At 40.0% G+C, this 23,861-nt stretch overlaps 1 protein-coding gene across 1 annotated transcript in view; it reads right to left on the reverse strand.

The window, feature by feature from the left end:
* Positions 1–23,861, reverse strand: part of STARD13 (StAR related lipid transfer domain containing 13) — a 228,441-nt gene that overhangs the window by 176,709 nt on the left and 27,871 nt on the right. The window contains exon 2 of the mRNA XM_067466597.1: positions 18,672–18,705. Within this exon, the coding sequence (XP_067322698.1) occupies positions 18,672–18,705 (34 nt within the window). The remainder of the gene's footprint in view (positions 1–18,671; positions 18,706–23,861) is intronic.

A 23,861-nucleotide genomic window follows, 5' to 3' on the forward strand; every position in this document is an offset into this window, starting at 1 on the left:
TGGCTTCTCTATGTAGCCTGACATGGTAGTTACTAGAGTGGTCTAGCATGTTCTCAAATAATATGCTGTGTCCAGGTTGGTTCATCAGGTGCTCTGCTATGGCTGACTTCTCTGGTTGAAATAGTCTGCAGTGCCTTTCATGTTGCCTTATCAGGATACAGTGCTTCTAGAACATGCCCATACAGCCTGAAAAACCTACAACAACCCAGTAATTCCAGCCATGAAAGCCTTCAACAATACAATGTGCTTTCCCCTCTTCCTTTAGTGCAATGAGTTCCTTCTGATTCTGTGCTGGTAGGCCAACAATGACACGACAACACTGAGTGGGATTCTCCTCCTCTGCCCTCTTAAACTCACTATTCCCAAGTGATTTCCATATATATATATGCTTCTTTTGTTTTGTTGCACAATTGCACAAAAATAAATAAAGGGACTGCAGTAATGTAGGAAGACAGTGTAAGGGACTGTGACGAAGTATGATCACAGGACCACAGAATGGTGAATCAGCACAATTGCTCTACTAATGAGAAGTATGATATCAAAAGTGGCCAGCCAGGTATTTGTCCATTATCTACGCTAATCAGGCTATTACATAATAGAAGGTTGGTATGATAGTTCTAAAAGGCTGGAATTCCTTTTTAAAGTTCTCCTGGTAGCAAAAGTTTTAGCTTACGATATGCAGATATTTTTGGAATGCAGTGGGCAAGTCAATGGCAAACTAAACATGGCCCTCAGGTTCAAAGGGCTTTTCCTACCTCTGTTTTACAAAGACAAATAAAGGGCAGTGGACGCAATGGGGCAGGCCTAGGGCAGGGCAAATATGATACACAGAAGTTGGCAGGTTTTTCAAGATTTGGGGAAAGTGCTCCCCGTTGCCTTCCAAACAACCCCGGTGTTCACAGTTGTTTTCAGTTTTGTTCCTAAGCGGAACAAAATGGTTTTGTTCCCAGCACATAACTTGTACATAACTTGTGTGCCTTGGCACTGGAGTACAGTCCAGATATCTGAAATATGAATCCAGCAAATGCTCTTGAGAGTTCTGCTCTCATTTAGCACCTGCATGGACCTTAAATGTTTAAGTAGCACATTACTGCTTCTCATCACAGGTTTCTTGGACCAAATCCAGGCCTGTTGTAATTCCACTGAACTTAATGAAGTTGTACTCGGCAACAAAAAATAAAGAGGGAGAGAAAAGGGGAAAATGACAACAAAAACCTTATGTGCCTGTAAGTTAACTACCTCTGCTTTACAAAGCAGAGGAAAGAAAGAAAGAAAGAAAGAAAGAAAGAAAGAAAGAAAGAAAGAAAGCAAAAAAAAGTTAGAAGGTGTTGATGATAAGCACTAGTAGTGATGAAAGGAACATATCTTCTGGTTAGTTTTGGACAGCTGACACTAACTCCATTGTCAGATAAGTCTTACTGACTGTGGGAAAATGAGAGAGGAAAGACTCACACTAGCATTCAACTAGCCTTTAACGGAAAAATTGGTCTGGAAATTTTGACACTATGTGCTCTCCGTTCTCCCATTCCTCCCCCTACATGCCTTTTGAAGAAGCAATGAAAGTAACTAGCAAAATATCTGTTGCTTCAATTCCTAGTCCAAACATGTATTTCCTCCATTGACTCACGGGAGGGAGGGGGTAACTTTCAAGTGGGAAAGGGGGTGCCTCAAGTGGAAGTTTGTTTTCTGCCAAGCAGAAGAAGCCGTTTCTCTGCATCATCAAGAAGATGAATCATTAAAAACCCTAAGTAACCTCAAGATAGGTTTTGGGATCTTGGTTACAAAAGAGAACACCCATGGTGTAAATCCCTTAGAAGAATAGACTAACTCTAACATTGACTCTGCTGAGAGCAAGGGAAAAAAAACAAAACAAGCAAAAGAACTACATGGAAAAGAAAACATTTTCCTTCTCTGCAAAGTAAGATCAAAATAGGCAGAACCACCTTTCAGCAAATAGCTGACGGCTGAGCACATTTCCTCGGTCACTGGAGGTGAAAGGAAAAAGAAAGTCAAAGTTAACACAAGCAATCCCTCCTCTTGAACAGTACCATCCCCAACATCATTTTTAGATGCACGTCTTTCTTAAATCTCCAGAAAATAATACTCTTAGAACAGTAATATTACCAGTGCTAAAAAGATATTCCAGATGGTCATTTCATTGCAAGATGGGATTCCATGATTAAGGTGCAAATACTTGCCTAATCATGGAATTTAACATTTGACCTTGGGGTATCATTTTGCCTTGTTGTGGTAATGAATAGCAAGAAAGGAATCATGTAAAGAGGCTGTGTACATTCTTGGCATGGTAACACACACACTGTGACCTCAACAAATGGAGAACCTCGACCAAATTTGGAACATACTCCCCATGATGAACTTTATGTCTTGGTGAGGTTAGGGAGAGGATGACCCACAGATGATGGGATTTGCAGTACCTTCAACTGACCTCCAGAGACCATTAAAATCCCATGAATGATAGGCGTGGACCAAACTTGGCATACAGACCCTCCCCATGACCAACTTTATGTCCTCTTGTGGTTTGGGGGGAGATGGATCAAGGATGATGGGATTTGCAGTACCTTCACCTGCTTTGGCTCCCACTTCCATAGACCACTGCAACCCCAACAAATGGCGAACCTCGACCAAATTTGGAACATACTCCCCATGGCGCACTTTATGTCCTGGTGAGATTTGGGAGAGGATGACCCACAGACTAGCCCCAGATTCCCAGTACCTTCACTCACTTTCCGAGACCACTGGGACCCCATGAATGATGGGCCTGGACCAAACTTTGAACACAGGCCTCCAGGCCCGTAGCCAGGATTTCGATTCGGGGGGGGGGGGGTGAGGGGTAAGTTTGTTTCGGGGGGGGGGGGGGGACTGAGTCTGAGTGAAAGAGGGTCTAACCTAGCAAACCTTTTGTATCGTTACCCCAATACCCCCATGCATATGGATATATTGAGTATGGTGATCAGATCGTGATATGAATAAACATAACAGTTTAAATAATGCACCAGTAAGGCCTTTTCGCAAACCACCATGAGAATTTCGGGGGGGGGGCTGAAGCCCCCCAAGCCCCCCCCCCCCCCCCCCCCCCGCCGGCTACATGCCTGCAGGCCTCCCATGACCAACAGAACATATTGGGGAGGATAGGGGGGAATTGACCTTGGTTTCTGAGAGTTGTCGTTCATCTGTATCCAGAGGAACTGTGAGCCCCCATCCAACAATGGACCAGGACCAAACTTGGCACACAGACCCAAAATGGCTAACTGTGAATACAGCCAGGGTTTGGTGGTGATTGTTTTTGAATTTTGGGTGTTGTAGTCCATCCTTATCCAGAAAGCACTTAACCCAGCTGATGTCAGATCCGGACGAAACTTGGAACACAGACCCAATATGGCTAATTTTGAATACTGGTGGAGTTTGGGGAGAACTGACTGATGATTTTGGGAATTGTAGTTCACTCACATCCTTATGCATTTTTAATGGGAGCATTAATTCAAAACAAAAGCAAAAATTGACTCACCCCCCCCCCAATAAACAGCATTACACATTACCAAAATGATATTACCTAACATCCAGAAACAAACAATGCCTTTTTCAAATAACCCAGTCATCACCGAGTACCCAAGCTAGTTTTCAAATAAACATGAATATAACTAGAAGGCACACAATATTCTGAATTCTAGACCAGTTAATTCTCATGAATTCTGTGCATGTTTACAGAACTTTGAAAACACAGGAGTTATTATCTCACCTGTTTCTATTATTCATATAAACTGAGTGCTACAAATAAACCCTAATTGTTCAAATCATAGGCCAGTTTACTCATTAGTACAAAGTCTTACATGATTATATTATGCATCTATGCAAACTTTTATGGATCATATTTCCATTCCTCTCACTGTTTCTCTACAACGAGGTATAAACTTGGCTTCTGTATGTCATATTTTGTACTCATATCCATTATCATACTAATGTCGCATCGTAGTTATGCTTTGACAGCCTGGACTGCTAATTAGTCTTTACAAGCTTTTGAATGCTCGATAAATATATGCAACTGTATATGGATGTCTTACAGCTGCATGTTGCTGCAGACAGAACTAATCGCACATTATTGAGATTTATACTCCCATCCTTCAAATACATTATGAGAGTGGCATACAGTATATTTTTTAAACTAATGCATTAAAAATGCCAGAAGCAACAAATCTGAGGAAGTAGTTACTGTATGTTAGTAACACAAATGAAGACTGAATAGACTTTGGGCTTATGGGACTCTGCTCCCCAAACCTTGAGATACAATAACCAAAGAATGGTGCAAAAGATATACATATAAATGTAAAGTACGGCTCTCAAGATTGGTTCTGTGTGCCAGAATTCTCAATCCACAACTCTGCTCTTGGTTACTACAAGCCTTCTTTATTTCTACAGTATATTTTATGGTGAATATCGTAAGTGTCTGTGTATGTATTAAGCAACAAGGAGGCACAAATCCTTGCTAATCTACCATGGAAAATGCAAACATCCAACATATAATGTTTATTTTATACATAGGGCAGTTTTAAGAAATGCTCAGGAGAATCTGGGGCTAGTCCTAACTGCCTCAATCAGCAAATAGTTGATGTCACAAAAGGGCAACAAAATAGTTATTTAATGTATAATTCTACTGTCAGCAATAAAAAAAGAGGCGATTGTGGGGCTTTCTGTCTCATGTAGCAAAACAGCCCAGTTTTGTGTGTGTGTGTGTGTGTGTATGTGTGTGTGTGTGTGTCAGGAATGACTTGAGAAACTGCAAATTGCTTCTGGTGTGAGAGAATTGGCCGTCTGCAAGGATGTTGCCCAGGGAATGCCCAGATGTTTTACCATCCTGTGAGAGGCTCCTCTCATGTCCCTGCATGAAAAGCTGGAGCTGACAGACAGGAGCTCACCCCACTCCCTGGATTTGAACCACTGACCTTTCGGTCAGTAGTCCTGCCAGCACAAGGGTTTAACCCATTGTGCCAATGGGGGGCTCCTAACAGTCCAGTTGGCTGGGTGAAATATATATTGAAACATGTGCAGGTTGAATATCATTTGCTGATCTGATTTTCAGTACCCTGCAGATTTGAGATCTTTCGCACATTACACTTCAAGTAACTTTGCATATGTATCATACAATTTCATTAATCAGAGTCAAAGTACATAACTTATCAAATGCGTATGAAGTATATTATACATTTGGTACTGCTGAAATGTTTCCTGTTATTTTAATTGTGGTGGAGATGGGATTGTGATCCTCAGTGAAGGGGATCAGCAATGGACTAGGAACATGACAGGTGGACTGGGGCTATGAGACAAGAGAGAGTATTCTCCCCCTTTTTCCAGTGTTACAATTCCTCTCCCACCCAAAGTTGGCATTCTTTCCAGATGGAAAATAGCCAATTGTTGCAAACAAGTTTTTTTTTCTGCTGGTGCAAATAACAGATGCAGGCGGGAATATGTTCACCAGGACCATATGCATCTATACAGTAGAATTATTTCAGTTTGACATCACTTTAGCTGTCATGGTGCAATGCTATAGGATACTGGGAGTTGTAGTTTGATGAGGCACCAGCATTTTGTTAGAGAAGGCTAGCGACATTGTAAAATGACAACTCTCAGGATTCCATAGCACTGTACCATGTACAGTGCTGTACCATGTACAACACTGTAAAGTGGTGTCAAACTGTATTAATTCTACAGTGTGGATGCACCCCATGTTTCAGGAGGAAAAAACAACTTCCATGCCTCACTAGCTTGAAAATGTCAACTTATGGACCACAATTCCCCGAAATCCCAGCCAATAAGTTAAAATAAAAAAGGTTCCCACTCCTTCAAAACATAGTCCCAATCGGGTCCTAATACCACACTAGGAAATGAATAGGAAAGAAACTTAAGACTTCTTTTTAAAGCTCTTCCTAAAATTAACTGAGGGGCTTAGTAACTGGAGTAAGTTCAGGAAGATCAAACAAACCATGTAGCTGCTATTTCTTATAGCACAGTCCTTCCCTTGCACATTTAGTGCAGCATTAGTAACAGCCAAGGTCATTTAAGGAATTCTGTTATATTACTGCAGTGCAGCACCTCCTCTGCCAGAGTCTTGCTGCTCTGCAAAATTCAGCATTACTGTGCATCAGCAAATATGCTGTTATGTACTAAAACTAGTAATCTGTTCATCATTCATTAGTAGGAAAGGGAACGTTTCTCTGTTTACCTGGAAAACAAATTATATTTATGTTAACAAGAAGGAAAAAAGGTTTGGAATTGGATTATATGGGAAGTGTAGATCCAGTTGTAGTCAGACAAGTGGCCATGCTGGATGGGGATTCTAGGCACTGTAGTTAAAAAAGTTACTTTTTGAAGTTTGCCTTTCATATTTTTTTCAACTGCTGGTTTTCAGAGTCTTAATTATCATGGAGCTAGGGATATGCTCTAAACCAGTGGTTCTCAACCTGTGGGTACCCAGATGTTTTGGCCTTCAACTCCCAGAAATCCTAACAGCTAGTAAACTGGCTGGGATTTCAGGGAGTTGGGGACCCACAGGTTGAGAACCACTGCTCTAAACCACATCCCAGATAACTGCTGACAGAAACTGCGGCTTGGTAGGGAAGCAAGACTCTGTGAGGAATTTGGAAAAAGCAGCACCTAAAACTCAGGTGAGATCATACATCTCCATGTGGCTGAACAACATCAAAATGTTACTAAATCCAGGGGGTTGTACAACAAGATAGCATAATGGATGAATGAGGAATAACATGCAAAGCTATTATTGAAAGTGGAGTTCCTCAATATACATATCCCATTCAGAAAACATACAACACATACAATACATCATTGCAAAATTAGAATGTGTTTATCAGGTCTTGTTGAAAGTTATCTCCTCTCAAAGATCCTCGGTCACAGCCTGAGTTCTGTATTCACACCCACCTCCTCTGCCCAATGTACATTACACATTAGGTCAAATCCCAGCTTCTTGTTACAATTCACGTAGGTCACCTTGATCAATCATAGTCTTTCAACCATACCAAAGTTACAGGGTAGTTGTTAGAATAAAAATGCTGGTTGGTGAGGAAAAATAATGTACAGTACTTTTAGTTCCAGGATACAAATAGAATTACTGTTGACCCTCTACATTTTTAGTTTTAACTTTTCCCACCCTGGACATTCCGCAAATCCCATTTTCCTAGTTTCCAACAGACCTCGCAACCTCTGAGGATGCCTGCCATAGATGCAGGCAAAATGTCAAGAGAGAATCCTTCTAGAACATGGCCAAACAGCCCGAAAAACCTACAACAACCCTGTGTTTGTTCCACTTTTGCAGAGGTCCTGTACCCCTAACCCCAGTGATTATGGAAGGTTGACTGTATTTATTTATTTACAGTATTTATATACCAGTAAAGTAGAGGCCTGGAAATTAGCAATGGAATGAAGCCCTTGAGATTTGGGATAGAGCAGTTGAAAAAGAGCTTTGCCATTGTTGGGAAGCTTTAATGAAATAAATCCTGAATCCCCTCTTTTAATTTTCCTAAGTTTTCAAATAGACCTGGAGGACTGCTTCCCACACTCACCATTTTCCTGCCCTCCCGCTAACATGGCCATGTAGTGGCCAAGGATGAGTGGGGCAGCAGAAGCTCAATAATATAGAATTGTAGGAATTGTGGTTTGGTGGACCACCAGCACTTTGGCAGAGAAGGCCAAAGACTTTGTAAAACAACTTCCAGGATTTTATAGCATTGAGCCATGGTAAGTAAATAGTGTCAATATGCATTAATTCTGCACTGTGGATGCATCCAGGGATATACCTGGGAGATTCTGGAACAGACTTGCATCATCATATGTCAGATATGAGAACATGACTGTTTAATGTTTAGCTACACCTGCCCTTGGCCTACCCTCTAAATTAGGCATGGGCAAACTTCGGCCCTCCAGGTGTTTTGGACTCCAACTCCCACAATTCCTAACAGCTGGTCCAAAACACCTGGAGGGCCGAAGTTTGCCCATGCCTGCCCTAATTGTTGTGTTGGGGAGAAAGGAAAATAGTGACACATGGTTTTCAAAAATGATTCCACACTGGGGGAAAAATGGACTAAGTGACTTATTGTCTTTTGTGAGAATCAATAATAATCAGAAATACATCCCTACTTAAAATATAAGGCTCAGGCAAATCTCAAAAAGAAAATATATTCACAGGCAAAACTTAAGGCAAGAGAAAAAAATTCAAATCAGAAATACTTTTTTGCAATATTTATGCTGTTTTAGGGGAATTACAACTGAGATACAATTTAAAATCAAGGGGGAAATATGTGTCTCTCTGTAGGAGTGAAATAGTGCATGGTACATAGGTCTGAGGGTGCTGTGATTCAACAGCTATCTTCTCAAAGAAATTTAAGTGGTTCAGCCTGCATGCTTCCTTTCCCATTACAGATGGAAAGACATTTTGTTTAACACCACAGGTTCACTGAAAGTAGCATTTTCACACCTCTGGAGACTTCTTGTACTCCTTGCTTTGAACATTTGTAAAGCTTACAAAGCATCTCTAAGAAATAAATGGCAAAAGAATAAATATTTTAAAACGAGAACAGCTGCAATGCATGTATCTGGGGAAAATGTAGACACACACTTCAGTCAATTAAAATGTTGCATAAATTAGGCAACTTCTGCAAATAAATGTACAAAGTAAGAAAATGTGTTTGATTATGTGAAAAATTTGGTATAGAAAGAAAACAAAAAATCTCACAGCTGGATATGAAACAAGCAAAGGCAGGTGGGAATTAGAGAAACTCCAAAAAATTGAATCTGAAAAGGAAATAACTCCTGTTTCCTTTTAATAACTGTATTGCTCATCCTGCTTTGTTCTGGTTGCTTCTGGTATGAGAGAATCAGTCATCTACGTTGCCCAGGGGACACCCGGATGTGTTGCAGTCCTGCGGAGAGGCTTCTCTCATGTCCCAGGATTCCTACCTGGGAAGGAATCCCACTGCGGCTTTGCAGCACACCCAAATACCTGGAAGTTACCCTGGACTGTTCTCTGACCTACAAGAAGCACTGCTTGAATATCAAACAAAAAGTGGGTGCTAGAAAGAATATCATATGAAAGCTGACTGGCACAACCTGGGGATCACAACCAGACACAGTGAAGACATCTGCCCTTGCACTTTGCTACTCTGCTGCTGAGTACGCATGCCCAGTGTAGAACACATCTCACCACGCTAAAACAGTGGATGTAGCTCTAAATGAGACATGCCGCATTATCACAGGATTTCTATGCCCTACACCACTGGGGAAATTATACTGTTTAGCTGGTATTGCACCACTTGACATCTGCTGGGAAGTAGCAGACAATAATGAAAGGACCATGGCAGTGACATCTCCGGCCCATCCAGATATCAGCCAGCACACCAATGCTTAAATCAAGAAACATTTTCTAAGATCTACAGAGATACTCGCAGGAACACCTCAGCAAGCGAGAGTCCAAAAGTGTCAGGCTAAAACCCAGAACCTCAACCCATGGCTGATGCTCAATGAGAGATTCCCCATGGGCACACAGAAGACTGGGTGACTTGGAAAACAATGAACAAACTGCACTCTAGAACCATGAGATGCAGAGCCAACCTTAAGAAATGGGGCCACAAAGTGGAGTCCACGACATGCAAGTGTGGAGAAAAGCAAACCACAAACCACCGATTACAATGCAGCCTGAGCCCTGCCACGTGCACAATGGAGGACCTCCTTATAGCAACACCAGAGACACTCCAAGTGGCCAGCTACTGGCCAAAGGACATTTAGTATAAGGCCAAGTTATTTAAACTTTGTGTTTTTTAAAATACATTATAACTGTATCCTTGGTTCACTTCTGATATGATAAATAATCCTTCTTTGTTCACTATTTTTTGACTTTTTAATAATATAAATTTGCTTTAAAATGCTCACAATGTTATTTAAGTGCTAACACACAAAGAGAATATTGACTAATTACTTTTTAGTACAGTTATAAGAAACAGTGTTGGAATTTTATACTGAAATAAAACCAATTTCTGTATGTAATCACATTTCCACCCGTTCAAGCACACCATAAAAGGGTTCTCCAAGGAATTGGAATGGTTGTGTACAGCTGCGGCTTTTCTCAGAAAACATTTTAAGTATCCTGATAAACATATTGGAAGGTCTTTTGGACAGTCGAGGAAAAAGCATTCCAAGCATGCTGGTTTATTTTTAAAAGTTTGATGATATGCAAATAAAATGGCATGCTATACTAACGGAAGCAATTTTCCCTTAAAAAATATGAATTGCGGTGCTAGTGGTAGCAATGGACCAGAAATCTGCAAAGTCGGTGGAAATTATGTTTCTTCTACTGATGTCTACATATGATCAAAATGTGACATCACCAGCAAACCACTGGCAGGGAACTGCTTGTTGGTGGCAGTGTAGTGGCAGTGATCCCAATGTGTCCTCGATATAACTTAAGAGGCTCTAGGAATCATCTTAGGTTATATCATAGCAGCTCTAGAGTTTTAACCTGCCTTACTTAGAGCCCACCACTTCTAAGCAAGGCCATTGAGAGCAGGGCTATTGAGCTAGGGTTCACAGATGTTTCAAATAGCAGTACAGGACACTTCTCTCTGTTTCCGGATTGACTCAGCTGGCTGCTAAACATGGACTAGGCCTATATAAAGCTCACTTCAAGTCCTATGAGAGATGTGAGTAGATAAAAATAGATATTACAAGTGTGGGGAAAAAACAGAGCTGTGGTTTCAATGCAAAACTTTGGTAGTGGTGCCATAAGAGCATGTGTGATCTCCTATCTAGAGGTGGCCTTCTCTGATGAGAAAGAGGGGAGCTAAGATATATATATATTGCAGTTAAGAGCTGGAAGGAGCTAGTAGTCCTTGCTCAGAGTCAGAAGTGGTCGAGACTCCTGGCTTGGAAGTGGAACCTGAATAATCACACATAGACCCTGAAGAGCCCCTAATCAAAGATAATGCACCACTCTAAATGTTGAAGATTAAAATGACATGACAATAACCTGCCTTGTCCTGCTTTGAAAAGGAAACTCTTAAGCTAATGAGATCAGCTGTGATGATTTACAGCTGTCTATGAATTAGCACAACCAAGATTGTCTCTTTGCTGCGAGAGATCTGCTATCTCTGACTACATTATAGTACATTTTTCTGCTCCCATTTTCTGGACACCAGAATGCTCCATAGGCCATTTTCTTCAGTGAGTCCCTGCTTAGCTTTGCATGTTTTTTGCTATCTTTCCTGTTCAGACATTGAATCACTCTTCTGCTGTTACAAGACCTCTAGATTTGAGCCTGTTCTGGATTGGAGTTGTATTTGACCCTGAATTTTACCATGTTCTGGCTGGGTTTTCCATAGTCTGCTCCATAGTTTTCCCTCTCAAATCACTGTGAAACAGATCAGCATGATTTTGTGGCAGAAGTCTAGGATACGCTTCAGGGGAATGAGCAGGAGAACTTTCAAATTCCATAGGGTTGAAATAAGTGAAATATGAATGATCATCTGGAGAAGAAAGAACATAAGACATCTGGAGTCTAAAACAACCAGTACTGGAGAAATAGCCTCAGTTGGATGAGGCACCAATGTTCTTTCCAAAAGACAGCACAATATTTCCGGGAACAGAACTTCCTGTCACTTCTTAGCTTATAAATAGCACATGCACTCCATACAAAATGATCACAATTCCAGATAGATTAGATTGGAGAAAAAGTAGCATCCTCTAATAAAGAATTATAGATTAAGCATATAACTCTAATGCAGACCCATTTGTACACAAGAACAATATATTCTGTGGTATGTCCATGAAATGCCCATTAATTCCCAAATGGAGGGTGAGGGTACTTCCACTGGAAACTTAAATGTGGATACTGTAATAAGTAACCTGAATTATTTGGGTGTGACTGACATATAGGTAGCCAGGTGAGTTTGGTCATCTAGTCTCCTCTTGACTTCTACACACACACTCATTTGAAATGTCAGTTGCTGCTCTCAGACTTTAATCTTCTTTCTTCTAAAAAATAGTATTTGTTATAGTAATAATCATACATTGGGTCTTCTTGGTAGCTATCAGCATACTTATATGCACAAAATTTAGAATTAGTGGTTTCTATAACCAAGTCTACCATCCACACGTTGCCTCAGCATATATGTTACTGAACCACCACAAGGAGAAATGAAACTGCATAACAATCAATGTAGTAGCATTTATATTACTCAGAGAATGATGTGGCTGTCTTTTCATATCCACATTCCAAGTTACATTGGAGGCAGTATGCTAAGCAGATGAAAACACATACTACTAGTTTCACTGAAGGTCCCACAGGAGCTAGGAGATGATGGTGGGTGATTATGCTAATGGTTTCTCATTAAATGAGGCTCTTGGTATTCAAAGAACATTTTTAAAATCTGGTTCAAAATAGATTCTTTTGCAACCACATAGCCAATAGGTTATGAAGAAGACGTTGCCATTGCCACTGTGTGTCACCAGTAAAATTAATAAAAGATGTTACAACACAATGCTTAAAACTTCTACACTTTCTTTTATTCCATGTCTGCAGCATACAAAAATTGATATGTAGAATGATATGCTATATGTTGCGTAATGATGCAATGCATGGATGCTATCTAACACATGCCTTGCAATACAATGTTTTTCAAACTTCTTGAAACGGTCAGTGGCTATCTTGGTTCTGAGAGTTTCAGTTTCACAATGGAAATGTTGGCCTTTTTCTGTGGTGTGTATTGACACGTAGATTGGAGTATCCAGTGGCATTAGAATAGAATAAAACATCCACAATCCATCCTAAAACCACTAATGTTTGTGTTTTCATTAGGAAATAGCCCAAACTATCCTTCATTTTCTTCTACTTTGTTTTAGAGATTATGATTTGCTACCTTTAAGACTGAAAATCTATTACGAATCAGTGGGGGTTCCTTGCCAGGAGTTAGTGAAGCCACCCGGAAAGGCTACATCTTAGTCCTACACTTTCTTGGATCTCTCTGCATGCCTTGTTACATATCCAGCAATGGAAGATGGTTCTACACATTGACAATCTGTAGCGACACATAATTTAGGTCGAAAATGTGGTTATTATCTAGCTTAACTTAACCAAGAACAGGATAGGTATCATAATAGCAGAGTAATTAAGCCAAAAATATAGAAAGCCTTTGAAAATGCTTGGAATCAATTTATTATCAATTTGATAATTCAAACAATGTTATTTTTCTTGAACATTTCCCAAGAGGGCAAAGTGTAAGAGCAATGCTACAGTCAGTGCAGATAGCCGATGAAAGAGCTAAATTAAAGGCTATGGTTAAATCAAAATAATCCACTTCGAGGAAACAGGTCTTGCTTCAAAATAAAATGAGCATATATTTCATCTTTAAGTATATTGAAGGCACACTCATTATATTTAGTAGCTAAAAGTCAATGTGCACAAAAATAGCAGTTGAGATGTTTGTGTAGAAAGTGGTGATTTTTTAAATTAAAAACCAGTAACTCTTTGTTGATATAACTGTAGAAGTGGCACGGCAAAGAATTACCAATTAAGACTTCAATTTCCTAGGTTTGAACTATCCAATTGCCAATTCATCATCTTTGTCAGTATATATATATACCAATTCTGATACTGACTGAACAGATTATTCTTTCATTTGTTTTTTGCTTAGTTATATTCAGCTTCCCTCAGAAAATATTTTAAAATGCAATTTTGGAACAGAAGGAACACTGGGGGATGACAGTCTTCTAAGCTATGCAAAATGACGGGGTTTAAGCCAGTTCTTTAGACAAAGCATAGGGGAAAAAAAGTACAGACAAACTTGAATGACCAAAATTCATGATTGCATGATTTTTGATATTACAAGCATTGCACTCAAACGTGTTTTTTTTAAATCCTAAGATGGCACATGTATTTTCAACTGCTGCAATTCTTATGACTTTCTATTTTGATGGTGGGTTTTTTTTTCTTGTTCTGCCTTATGAATATAAACTTTTCTGAACCCGATTCACCATATTTGGAAGCTGACCTCCGAGTTTCTAACAGGACAATGTTTTAATCAAAGGCTTTCTATGTGCTCTAAATTGGGAAAGAGGGGGAGCTGATCTGCCATATTATGGTTGGGTGTTTGCCACTGAAGCTCTCCATAGTTGAAATCCACTCTTGCCAGAAATAATTCTGTCCTGGGGCTTTATCACATTATACTGGTATCATGCTATAATTAATTGCCATGGATTTCTAAATGTCCCATCTAAACTGCAAATCCCAAAATTCCATGGTCTGTTTACGTGACAGTGCTAAAATAGCACAATAATAATAATAATAATAATAATAATAATAATAATAATAATAATTGTTGTTGTTCATTCGTTCAGTCGTCTCCGACTCTTCGTGACCTCATGGAGCAGCCCACGCCAGAGCTCCCTGTCGGCCGTTACCACCCCCAGCTCCCTCAAGGTCAGTCCAGTCACTTCAAGGATGCCATCCATCCATCTTGCCCTTGGTCGGCCCCTCTTCCTTTTGCCTTCCACTTTCCCCAGCATAATTGTCTTCTCTAGGCTTTCCTGTCTCCTCATGATGTGGCCAAAGTACTTCAACTTTGTCTCTAGTATCTTTCCCTCCAGTGAGCAGTCGGGCTTTATTTCCTGGAGGATGGACTGGTTGGATCTTCTCGCAGTCCAAGGCACTCTCAAAACTTTCCTCCAACACCACAGCTCAAAAGCATCGATCCTCCTTCGCTCAGCCTTCCCCAAGGTTCAGCTCTCACATCCGTAGGTTGCTACAGGGAATACCATGGCTTTGACTAGGCTGATCTTTGTTGCCAGTCTGATGTCTCTACTCTTCACTATTTTATCGAGATCCAATCTCGATAAAATAATAATAATACTTTATTAATATTCCATCCTTCTCACCGTGAAGGGGACTCAGGGCGGATCACAGTACGCAAACATGGCAAACATTCAATGCATTTTTTGGATGGGACAAAGACAGACAGAATGGAAAGGAGGTATATTGTGTTGTGTTGACATCCAGTTGAACATCCAGCTTGTCGGTGCCTTTGGAAGTTTCCAGCACAGGAAGGTGCTGTCGCTCCATCCTCTTTGACAAAGAGCCATCAGGACTTCTTCCTTCCTTTTGATCACTGGCATTCTTTGTAGTTGCAGTGTAGTTGTAGTGTAGCAGTACACTACTTTGTAGCTGTAGTGTAGTTGCAGGCATTATCAGTCTATGACCTTCCAAGTCCCAGAATTCCTGACCATTGAACAAGCTGGCTAGGGCTTCTGGGAGTTGGAGGCCCAAATAGCTAAAGGGCCACAGTTCGAGGATACCTGATACAGTGTGATAGAACTGAGAGTTTGTGTACTAGAAATATTGGACTGTTTTCACACACTCTTACATCTGCTTGTCCTTTAATACTAAACAATGAAATCACAGCAGTTTCACTTTGGGCACATCTACACTGACCACTTAGGTTGTTGTGAGATTAGATCAGCCCTGCAGCTGCTAAATGCTTCTTGGTGGCTGATCTGGGTTAGCCCTGGGAGAAACCTAGAACCAGAGGCAGTATTCAGGTTGCCGTCCAAGTTAGGGAGTGTCAAGACATCTGCGCCAGTTCCTAACTGGCATGAGCCACAGCTGTCTTGACAGTCATCCTGTGTTCCCCAGACTCAGGTGATCTGTGGACATAGGATGGCACTCCCTTCAATCCCTAGGTAGGTGGGGTGTCACATCTGGAAACACAGGGGACACAGCGGGAAAGCTAGCATTTAGGGTTCCTGTCCAACAGCACTGAACTGTATTCGGTACAGCTCGGCAGGGGGAACCCTATGCCACCTCTAAGGTGGCTCAGGGAATCCCTATTGGGCCATCAAACAGGCTTGATCTGGTGTCTATGATGCCAAATTGAGTCCACTTCCAGAGGTTAGTGTAGAAAGGTATTTTATCTACCATACCTAGCTATATCCTAGAAAATCCCTGCTGTTTTAATATTAAGGAAGGGGGAACTAGAGCTCTCTGTCTGATCATTCTAAACTGCATATCCCAGAATTTCATAGGATAAAGCCATGGATCCAGGTTATCTACAGGATCACCTTCTCGTGTACAATTTGCTCCAGACACAGGTCCTCTGGAGGCAACAACTTCATCCAGCAGAACCCAATTGGTAACCGTCACTCAGACACCTTTTCATGGACCGCCTCAAGACTGTGGAATGGCCTCCAAGAACTGAACCAGCTGCAAGCCTACCCAGTCAATTTTTAAACATTATTTTTAAATTTACATTCTATAATTACTGCATTTTAATATACGTTCCATGTATTTTAATATGTGTATATTATGAAATGTGTTTTAATATATTAATTTTATTTAATGTATTTCATTCACGATTATGTACTTTAACTGTGTTGTGCCCCTTCTTCAGCTATGAGGAGAGGCCAGTAACAAATAAAAATATTTATTATTATTAATATTATTATTATAATATAACAATTATAGTTCCACAACAACTGACCTTTAAATATAAATATGTTCGTTGCAAAGCTCAAACTTCCTTTCCTCTCTGTACATATCAATATTCTTTTTGTGCGAGAAGTCTGTGACCTTAATGGGCAACAAGTCATTGCATTTCATAATTACTATTTTCCAAGTTCTTTTTTTTTTAGGTAGCAGTTGTGAACTGTTTGGATAAATCTATAAACCATTTGCAAAGACAATTGCAACAGAAGTCACTATTCTCAATATAATTCATAACCTCTCCCCCCCCCCCCTTCATGGTGGCATATTTAAGACATTCTATGTATTGTCGAAGGCTTTCATGGCTGGAATCACTAGGTTCTTGTGGGTTTTTTCAGGCTATAGGGCCATGTTCTAGAGGCATTTCTCCTGACGTTTCGCCTGCATCTATGGCAAGCATCCTCAGAGGTAGTGAGGTCTGTTGGAAATAGGACAATGGGTTTATATATCTGTGGAATGGCTGGAGTGGGGCAAAGAGCTCTTCTCTGCTAGAGCTAGGTGTGAATGTTTCAACTGACCACCTTCATTAGCATTTGAAGGCCTGCCTGAGCCTGGGAATTTTTTTTGTTGAGTGGTGTTAAGATGTGCCTGGTTGTTTCCTCTCTGCTGTTTTGCTGTTGTAATTTTAGAGTTTTTAAATACTGGTAGCCAGATTTTGTTCATTTTCATGGTCCAAGTCAATAAAGAAGCACCATTAAAGCCTTGGCAGACCGTGCAAAAAGAATCTGCGAACCCCACCTCCTCCAAGATGAACTGAACCACCTCAACTGGGCTCTCCAGGCCAATGGATACTCCGCCTCAGACATCAGAAGAGCTGCAAGACCAAGAACAAGCCACGAGAGTAAAGATGAAGATCCACCCAGAGGAAAAGTGTTCCTGCCATACATCAAGGGAACCACTGGCCGCATAGGGAAGCTGATGAGGAAACACAACATACAAACAATCTACAAACCCACCAAGAAAATCCAACTCTGCAGGAGTCTACCGTATACCATGCAGCTGTGGACAAGTCTGCATAGGGACCACCAACGCAGCGCCCAAACATGCATCAAGGAACATGAAAGGCACTGCAGACTACTTCAACCAGAGAAGTCAGCCATAGCAGAGCACCTGATGAACCAGCCTGGACACAGCATATTATTTGAGAACACAGAAATGCTGGACCACACCAACGACCACCATGTCAGACTACACAGAGAAGCCATTGAAATCCACAAGCATGTGGACAATTTCAACAGAAAGGAAGAGACCATGAAAATGAACAAAATCTGGCTACTAGTATTAAAAAACTATACATCCCAGTAACTACAACTCGCATATGTCAAGATCTATTTTCCCCCAAGAGCCTCAAGAGCGCCCCTGGGTATAATCAACTATACTGCAAATGCTTACTTTGTGTAATGGGTTGAGCTGCCCCTGGTGGCATGCCTTGTCTTAGGCAGCCTTGAAATAAATTTAAATAACCCCTAGAATCTTAGATTTTGTTCCAGTGTTTTATTCACATTATCTTTTTTTTTCATACGAAAATATTTCCTAGTTTCTCCCAGCATTACCAAGGATGTTTTGTTCCCATTCCCTGGGTCAGTGTAAAATTTCTCAGTATTATCCAAAATGAAATATTATTTCTAGTGACCTTCTTTGTTTCTACGTTCTTGAAACTACAGTAGTTAAGATAGTTATTATTTTTAAAACACAGATTCAATTGAGAACACACAAGAAAATGAAGAATGCCAGCACTGATACAAAATAAACATCAACTACTGTGAGATTGCTAAAGTACTTTAGAACTAACACCATACCTTCCAAATAATAATTTAAAAGGCTCAATGGAAATAGGTGAAAATCATTATCTGATTTTTTAATGAGACTGTTTGTGGCTTGTGATCAATGAGACAGGGAAGGACACAAGGAGAGGGGAGGAAGCTGGTATATTTCAAGAAACAGACTAGATGCAACATGTGAATAAGCAGGTACAATGTCTTGAACCAGTTTTTTATGAATGTACGTATCTTCAGAATGCCCAGCCCTCTGTATATTCATTTGCTATGCACTCTTTTCAAAAGAACTTAATGGCAATAATAGAAGAGTAACAGACAATACATATTTTAAAAAGTTACAGACCTACCTGCTTTTTCTCTATCCAGTTTCTGAGACAGCATCTGTAAGAAATAATAATTGTCTTTAGTTGGCAAGACATTTTGCATCTTAACAACAACAACAACAACAACAACAACAACAACAACTTTATTTTTATACCCCACCATCATCTCCCCAAGGGGACTCGGGGCAGCTTACAAGGGGACATGCCCGAAAATATGAAGTAAAACATTAACAATAAAATAAAAAGAGAACAGATTAAAATCAACAACAACAAGAACATCAGAAAAACAGTATCAAACACAAATGCACATTTTTAAAACAGTATAATGGCTGAAAGATTAGGTGCTTAGTGCGGAGGGATTAGGCGGTGTTCTCTCAAATGCAATATGATTCTTAATCTAGGACTTGGGACCTCTGGGGGGAGTCATGAGGGGGTATCACAGTGGTCGCCAAAAACCATCAGAAAACACAGTATTTTCTGTTGGTCATTAGGGTTCTGTGTGGGAACTTTGGCACAATTCTGTCGTTGGTGGGGTTCAGAATGCTCTTTGTTTCTAGATGAACTGTAAATCCCAGTAATTACAACTCTCAAATGTCAAAGTCTATTTTCTGCAAACTCCACCAGTGTTCACATCTGGGCATACTGAGTATTTGTGCCAAGTTTGGTCCAGAGCCATCATTGTTTGAGTCCACAGTACTCTCTGGATATAGGTGAACTACAACTCCAAAACTCAAAGTCAATGCCCACCAAACCCTTTCAGTATTTTCTGTTGGTCATGGGAGTTCTGTGTGCCAAGTTTGGTTCAATTCCATCATTGGTTCACAATGCTCTCTGATTGTAGGAAGTCTAGTCAGAGAAGCAGCTTAACTAAATCAGATCCACAAATTCCAGTCAATTTGCAGAGATATGAACAAAGGCAATGGGTTCATGACATGCTACAAGAGTTCTTAGCGTATACATAACAAAGGGAATATTCTCAGATAATGTTTTGAACTGAAGGAAATTGACTTTTGGGAAGATTTATTGCTTTCCACATCAACACTGGCTATTGTAAAGATATGAAGAACCTCTATCACTTTACACAGCCTTTTGAAAACTTAGAGCAAGTGTCATCTTTCTTGATTCTTTTAAATGCCATCCCATAAATATGCTTTAGGCTAGATATCACTATATTGCATCCAGAGAAGTGGGTTTGCATCCATGAAAGCTCAAGTTAAATTTAAAACCAGGATCTAAAAGGTGGTGTGCTACATTCCTTCTTTATTCCCCTCCTGTTCTATTTGCCCTTTTTGTTATCCAGTTTCTGAGGTGGGTGAAATTCAGTACTATGTGGGTATCTATATTGCTCAAGGGTTATATATATTTTCATATATTTTCTTAGTGCCAAATCAGCCAGGTTTGTATAATTTATCGGCTCCATGCACACCAGATGTTATGGCCTATGTCAGGCATGGGCAAACTTCGACCCGCCAGTTGTTTAGGACTCCAACTACCACAATTCCTAACAGCTGGTAGGCTGTTAGGAATTGTGGGAGTTGAAGTCCAAAACACCTGGAGGGCAGAAGTTTGCCCATGCCTGGCCTATGTGCTAGGCAAGTGATGCAGCTCATGTGGATCTAGCTGCCTCTGATTTTCACAGTAATATGGATGAAATGTTTATTTTTTCATAATGCAGCTTGCAATTTTTAAATTTACCACTGTAACAGAGGTAAACAATGTGCTTTTGAAATGACATCAATAATCTGAAATAAATTTTAGTTCAATTCAAACATGTGTCCATCCTTATCACCCAATCCTTTCTGACAAATTATGTAACAAAATACAGACTGTGTTTGAGTTTAACCTGACAGATTAAAAAACATTTATAGTGATAATGCATTTTAAACAACTTAATAGCAAAATCCATAGAGTGCCAACATTTTTCCTGAGCTATATGGAAGTATGCAAACTTAATCCACAAAAAGCCCAATTTAAGTCACAAAGCACAGCACAAGCACATATGGGCAAGGTGGCTCTGATCAACACACACACACACATACACACGCACATAGCTGCTCAGATATTTTACAACTCAGTACCTCATATCCATTTCACTGACAAGTACACAGTGTTAAATGCAACACATAATTTTACTAGCAGTAGTTAAAATAAGCATCAGTCAGCCAAGCATTAAAATATTAATTCAATTTTCTTTCTTCCTGAGATTTAGAACCTGTGATCACAGAAAAGCAATTTCCCAATTACTAGATTAAAAGGAGGAGGAAACTGTATTTTTTTCTTTGTATTATTTGCCTACAATTCTCTTTTCCTAAGATAATAAAAAATTGGTATGAGACAAAATACAGGAGGAGGTACATTTAACACTATATGTGTTATATCTGCACATGTTTTATTTCATTGTATTTTATATTGTGTTCACTTTTATGTTTATTTTAGGCACTTTGTGCCATCTGTAAACCACCCCAAGTCCCCTTGGGGAGATGGTGGTGGGATATAAGAATAAAGTTGTTATTGTCATCATCATCATCATCATCATCATCATCATCATCATCATTATTATTACTACTACTACTATACCCGCCACACGTTGCTGTGGTCAACCTTCCCTCCCTCTTTCTCTTCTTTCTTTTTCTCCTTCCTTCTCTGCCTCTTTCCTTCCTTCCTTCCTTCCTTCCTTCCTTCCTTCCTTCCTTCCTTCCTTCCTTCTCTTCTTCCCTTCCTCCTCCCCCCACCTTTTCTTTCCCTTCCTCTTTTCCCCCTATCTTCCTTCTCTACCTATTCTTGGACTGCAACTCCCAGCAGTCCACCTGATCTACCTACCTACCTACCTACCTACCTACCTACCTACCTATCTCTATCTAATCTATCTATCCAGAGGATTGCTGGGAGTTGCAGTCCAGGAATAGGAAATTGGAAATATGCAGAGATTGGGATGCTCTCAAAGAAATCCAAGGAGAAGAAAGCTTGCATCTTGGAAAAAGTGTGTTTGGATCACCTTCCTCTCCTAAAGGTACTGGTCTAGGGGGTGCTGGGAGCTATAGTCCAGAAGAGAGTGTGGATATGCTATTGTGTGTTTTGTTTGCCAGGGGAAGTCATTTCTGCACATGCACTGTAGTGTCTTTTTGCTTTTTTGGCCCTTTAAGTCCCTTCGGCTGTGTTTTTCAGTGTTTTTATGAGTGATGGTCACTCACTGGCCTGATAGGTGTATTATCTCCAAATTTGGTGTCAATTCGTCCAGTGGTTTTTGAGTTATGTTAATCCCACAAACAAAGATCACATTTTTATTTATATAGATGGTTGTTGTTACTATTATTATTCTATATATCTGTCAGGAGACTTAGCCCCAAACTAAACTTGATGACTGCCATGCCACTTGCTGCTCTGCATTTTACTCATTAAACCAAAACTGTTCTGAATAAAACAGTTGTATAATGGTGATGAGCATGTAGGGGTGACATTTGTTGTGGGAGACATTTGTTGTCGGTGGAGCTAACTGCCAACTGTGAGGAGCAGGCCTTTTTAAAATTCAGTCTTTGGTCAGCGAACCAAAGTGGAAGGTGCGTTGAGAAACCGAACCAAGGGATTTAAGTCTTCATCCTGTGTGTTTAGAGAGTCAATTGGACCTGTTTAAATAAGTATTTAAGTGTTTAACCAAGGGGAAAGAAACCCCAGTAGTAACCCATAACTTCAGTGGGATCGCTGAAGGGAGAAAAAGGCAAGCCAATGCCTTGAATGTCAGTCAAGAAAAGAAAGATACTTTGAAGTGAAATAAGTTTAAAACTAGTCTGGTGGAAGTAAAAGCCATGCTGAGAGTTATATTGGAAACTGTTACGAGTATTTGTGTTAACTAAAGCCAACTGTAACAACATTTAAAGGAATACAGAGTAGCCATCAAACTTTGTACACCTGTGAATCCTTGAATAAATATTTCCTTGTTCAGTTCTTTATAATAAAGACTCATGTCCAGTTATTGAGAAGAATATTTACCTCAGAAGAAGGTGGCTGAAGATACTGGAAGAAAGGATTCTGGTTGGAATAATGAGTTACTCCTTTTAAAAAGTGCCTTAGGTAAAAATATTTATTTAAAAGTCAAGCCTCACATCAATGTTTCTGGCCTCATTCAAACATACAGACTCTAATAAATCTATATAAATAAAAATGTGATGTTCGTTTGTGGGATTAACACAACTCAAAAACCACGGGACGAATTGACACTGAATTTGGACACAAGACAGCTTTTAGGCCAACAAGTGACCATCACTCATAAAAACACTGGAAAACACAGTGGAAGAGACTTAAAAAGCCAAAAGATAAAAAATACATTACAATGCATGGGCGAAACCACACACATATATACACAAACACTCAGATATACACATATACACAAATATACATACACACAAAGCACTATACACAGACTGGGCTACAGCAACACGTGCCAGGGGATGGCTAGTAATAAATAAATTGCTCAGCCACATCTAAGCTACCCACAGTAATCTAATTAACCACCTCATCGTCATACTCTGCCTGGTTCGTTAGGGCTTGGCGCGCTACATATAATTATTGGTGGTAGCGGTGGGATAGAAAAATAAGATCCCTCCTGCCACATGACAGTTTTGAGTGCTCTATGGCTACATTTAAATATCTGAAGAAATGCTTTGTAGAAAATGGACTGTCCATTTTTGGAGGCTATTAAACAGAGGTCAGATGACCATCTTCTGGGAATGCTATAGCTGTGTATGCCCTTGCAGTCTCTTCCATTTTCATGATTCAATGTCTACTTCAGTTCTTATTCTATAACAGTGTTGAAGGAACATTTTAGCCATTTAGGCCCTGTGCTTGTCTCCCAGATTTTTTACATTAGATTTATATCCTGCCTTTCTTCTGTTTTGGAACTCAAGTCAGTTCTCCATTGAAGGCACAGTTCTCCATTGAAGGCATAACTAACCATATCTGCTTAGTTTCAGCAAGATGAATTAATCAATTTCTTATTCATTTATTTATTCATTCTATAACCTTTTTTTCCTTGCATGGAAACCAAAGTGGTCTTTGTGCCTAAAACACCACCACCACCACCACCATCTTTATTTATAGCTCACGCTACCTCCTCAAGGAGACTCAGGGCAGCTTACATCAATATAAAACACAATGGCAAACATTCAATGCCAGTGAAACATATAACAAATCAAAAAACAGCTTAAATGGACATGACAC

This window comes from Anolis sagrei, chromosome 3 (assembly GCF_037176765.1).
Source record: "Anolis sagrei isolate rAnoSag1 chromosome 3, rAnoSag1.mat, whole genome shotgun sequence".
NCBI lineage: Eukaryota > Metazoa > Chordata > Lepidosauria > Squamata > Dactyloidae > Anolis > Anolis sagrei.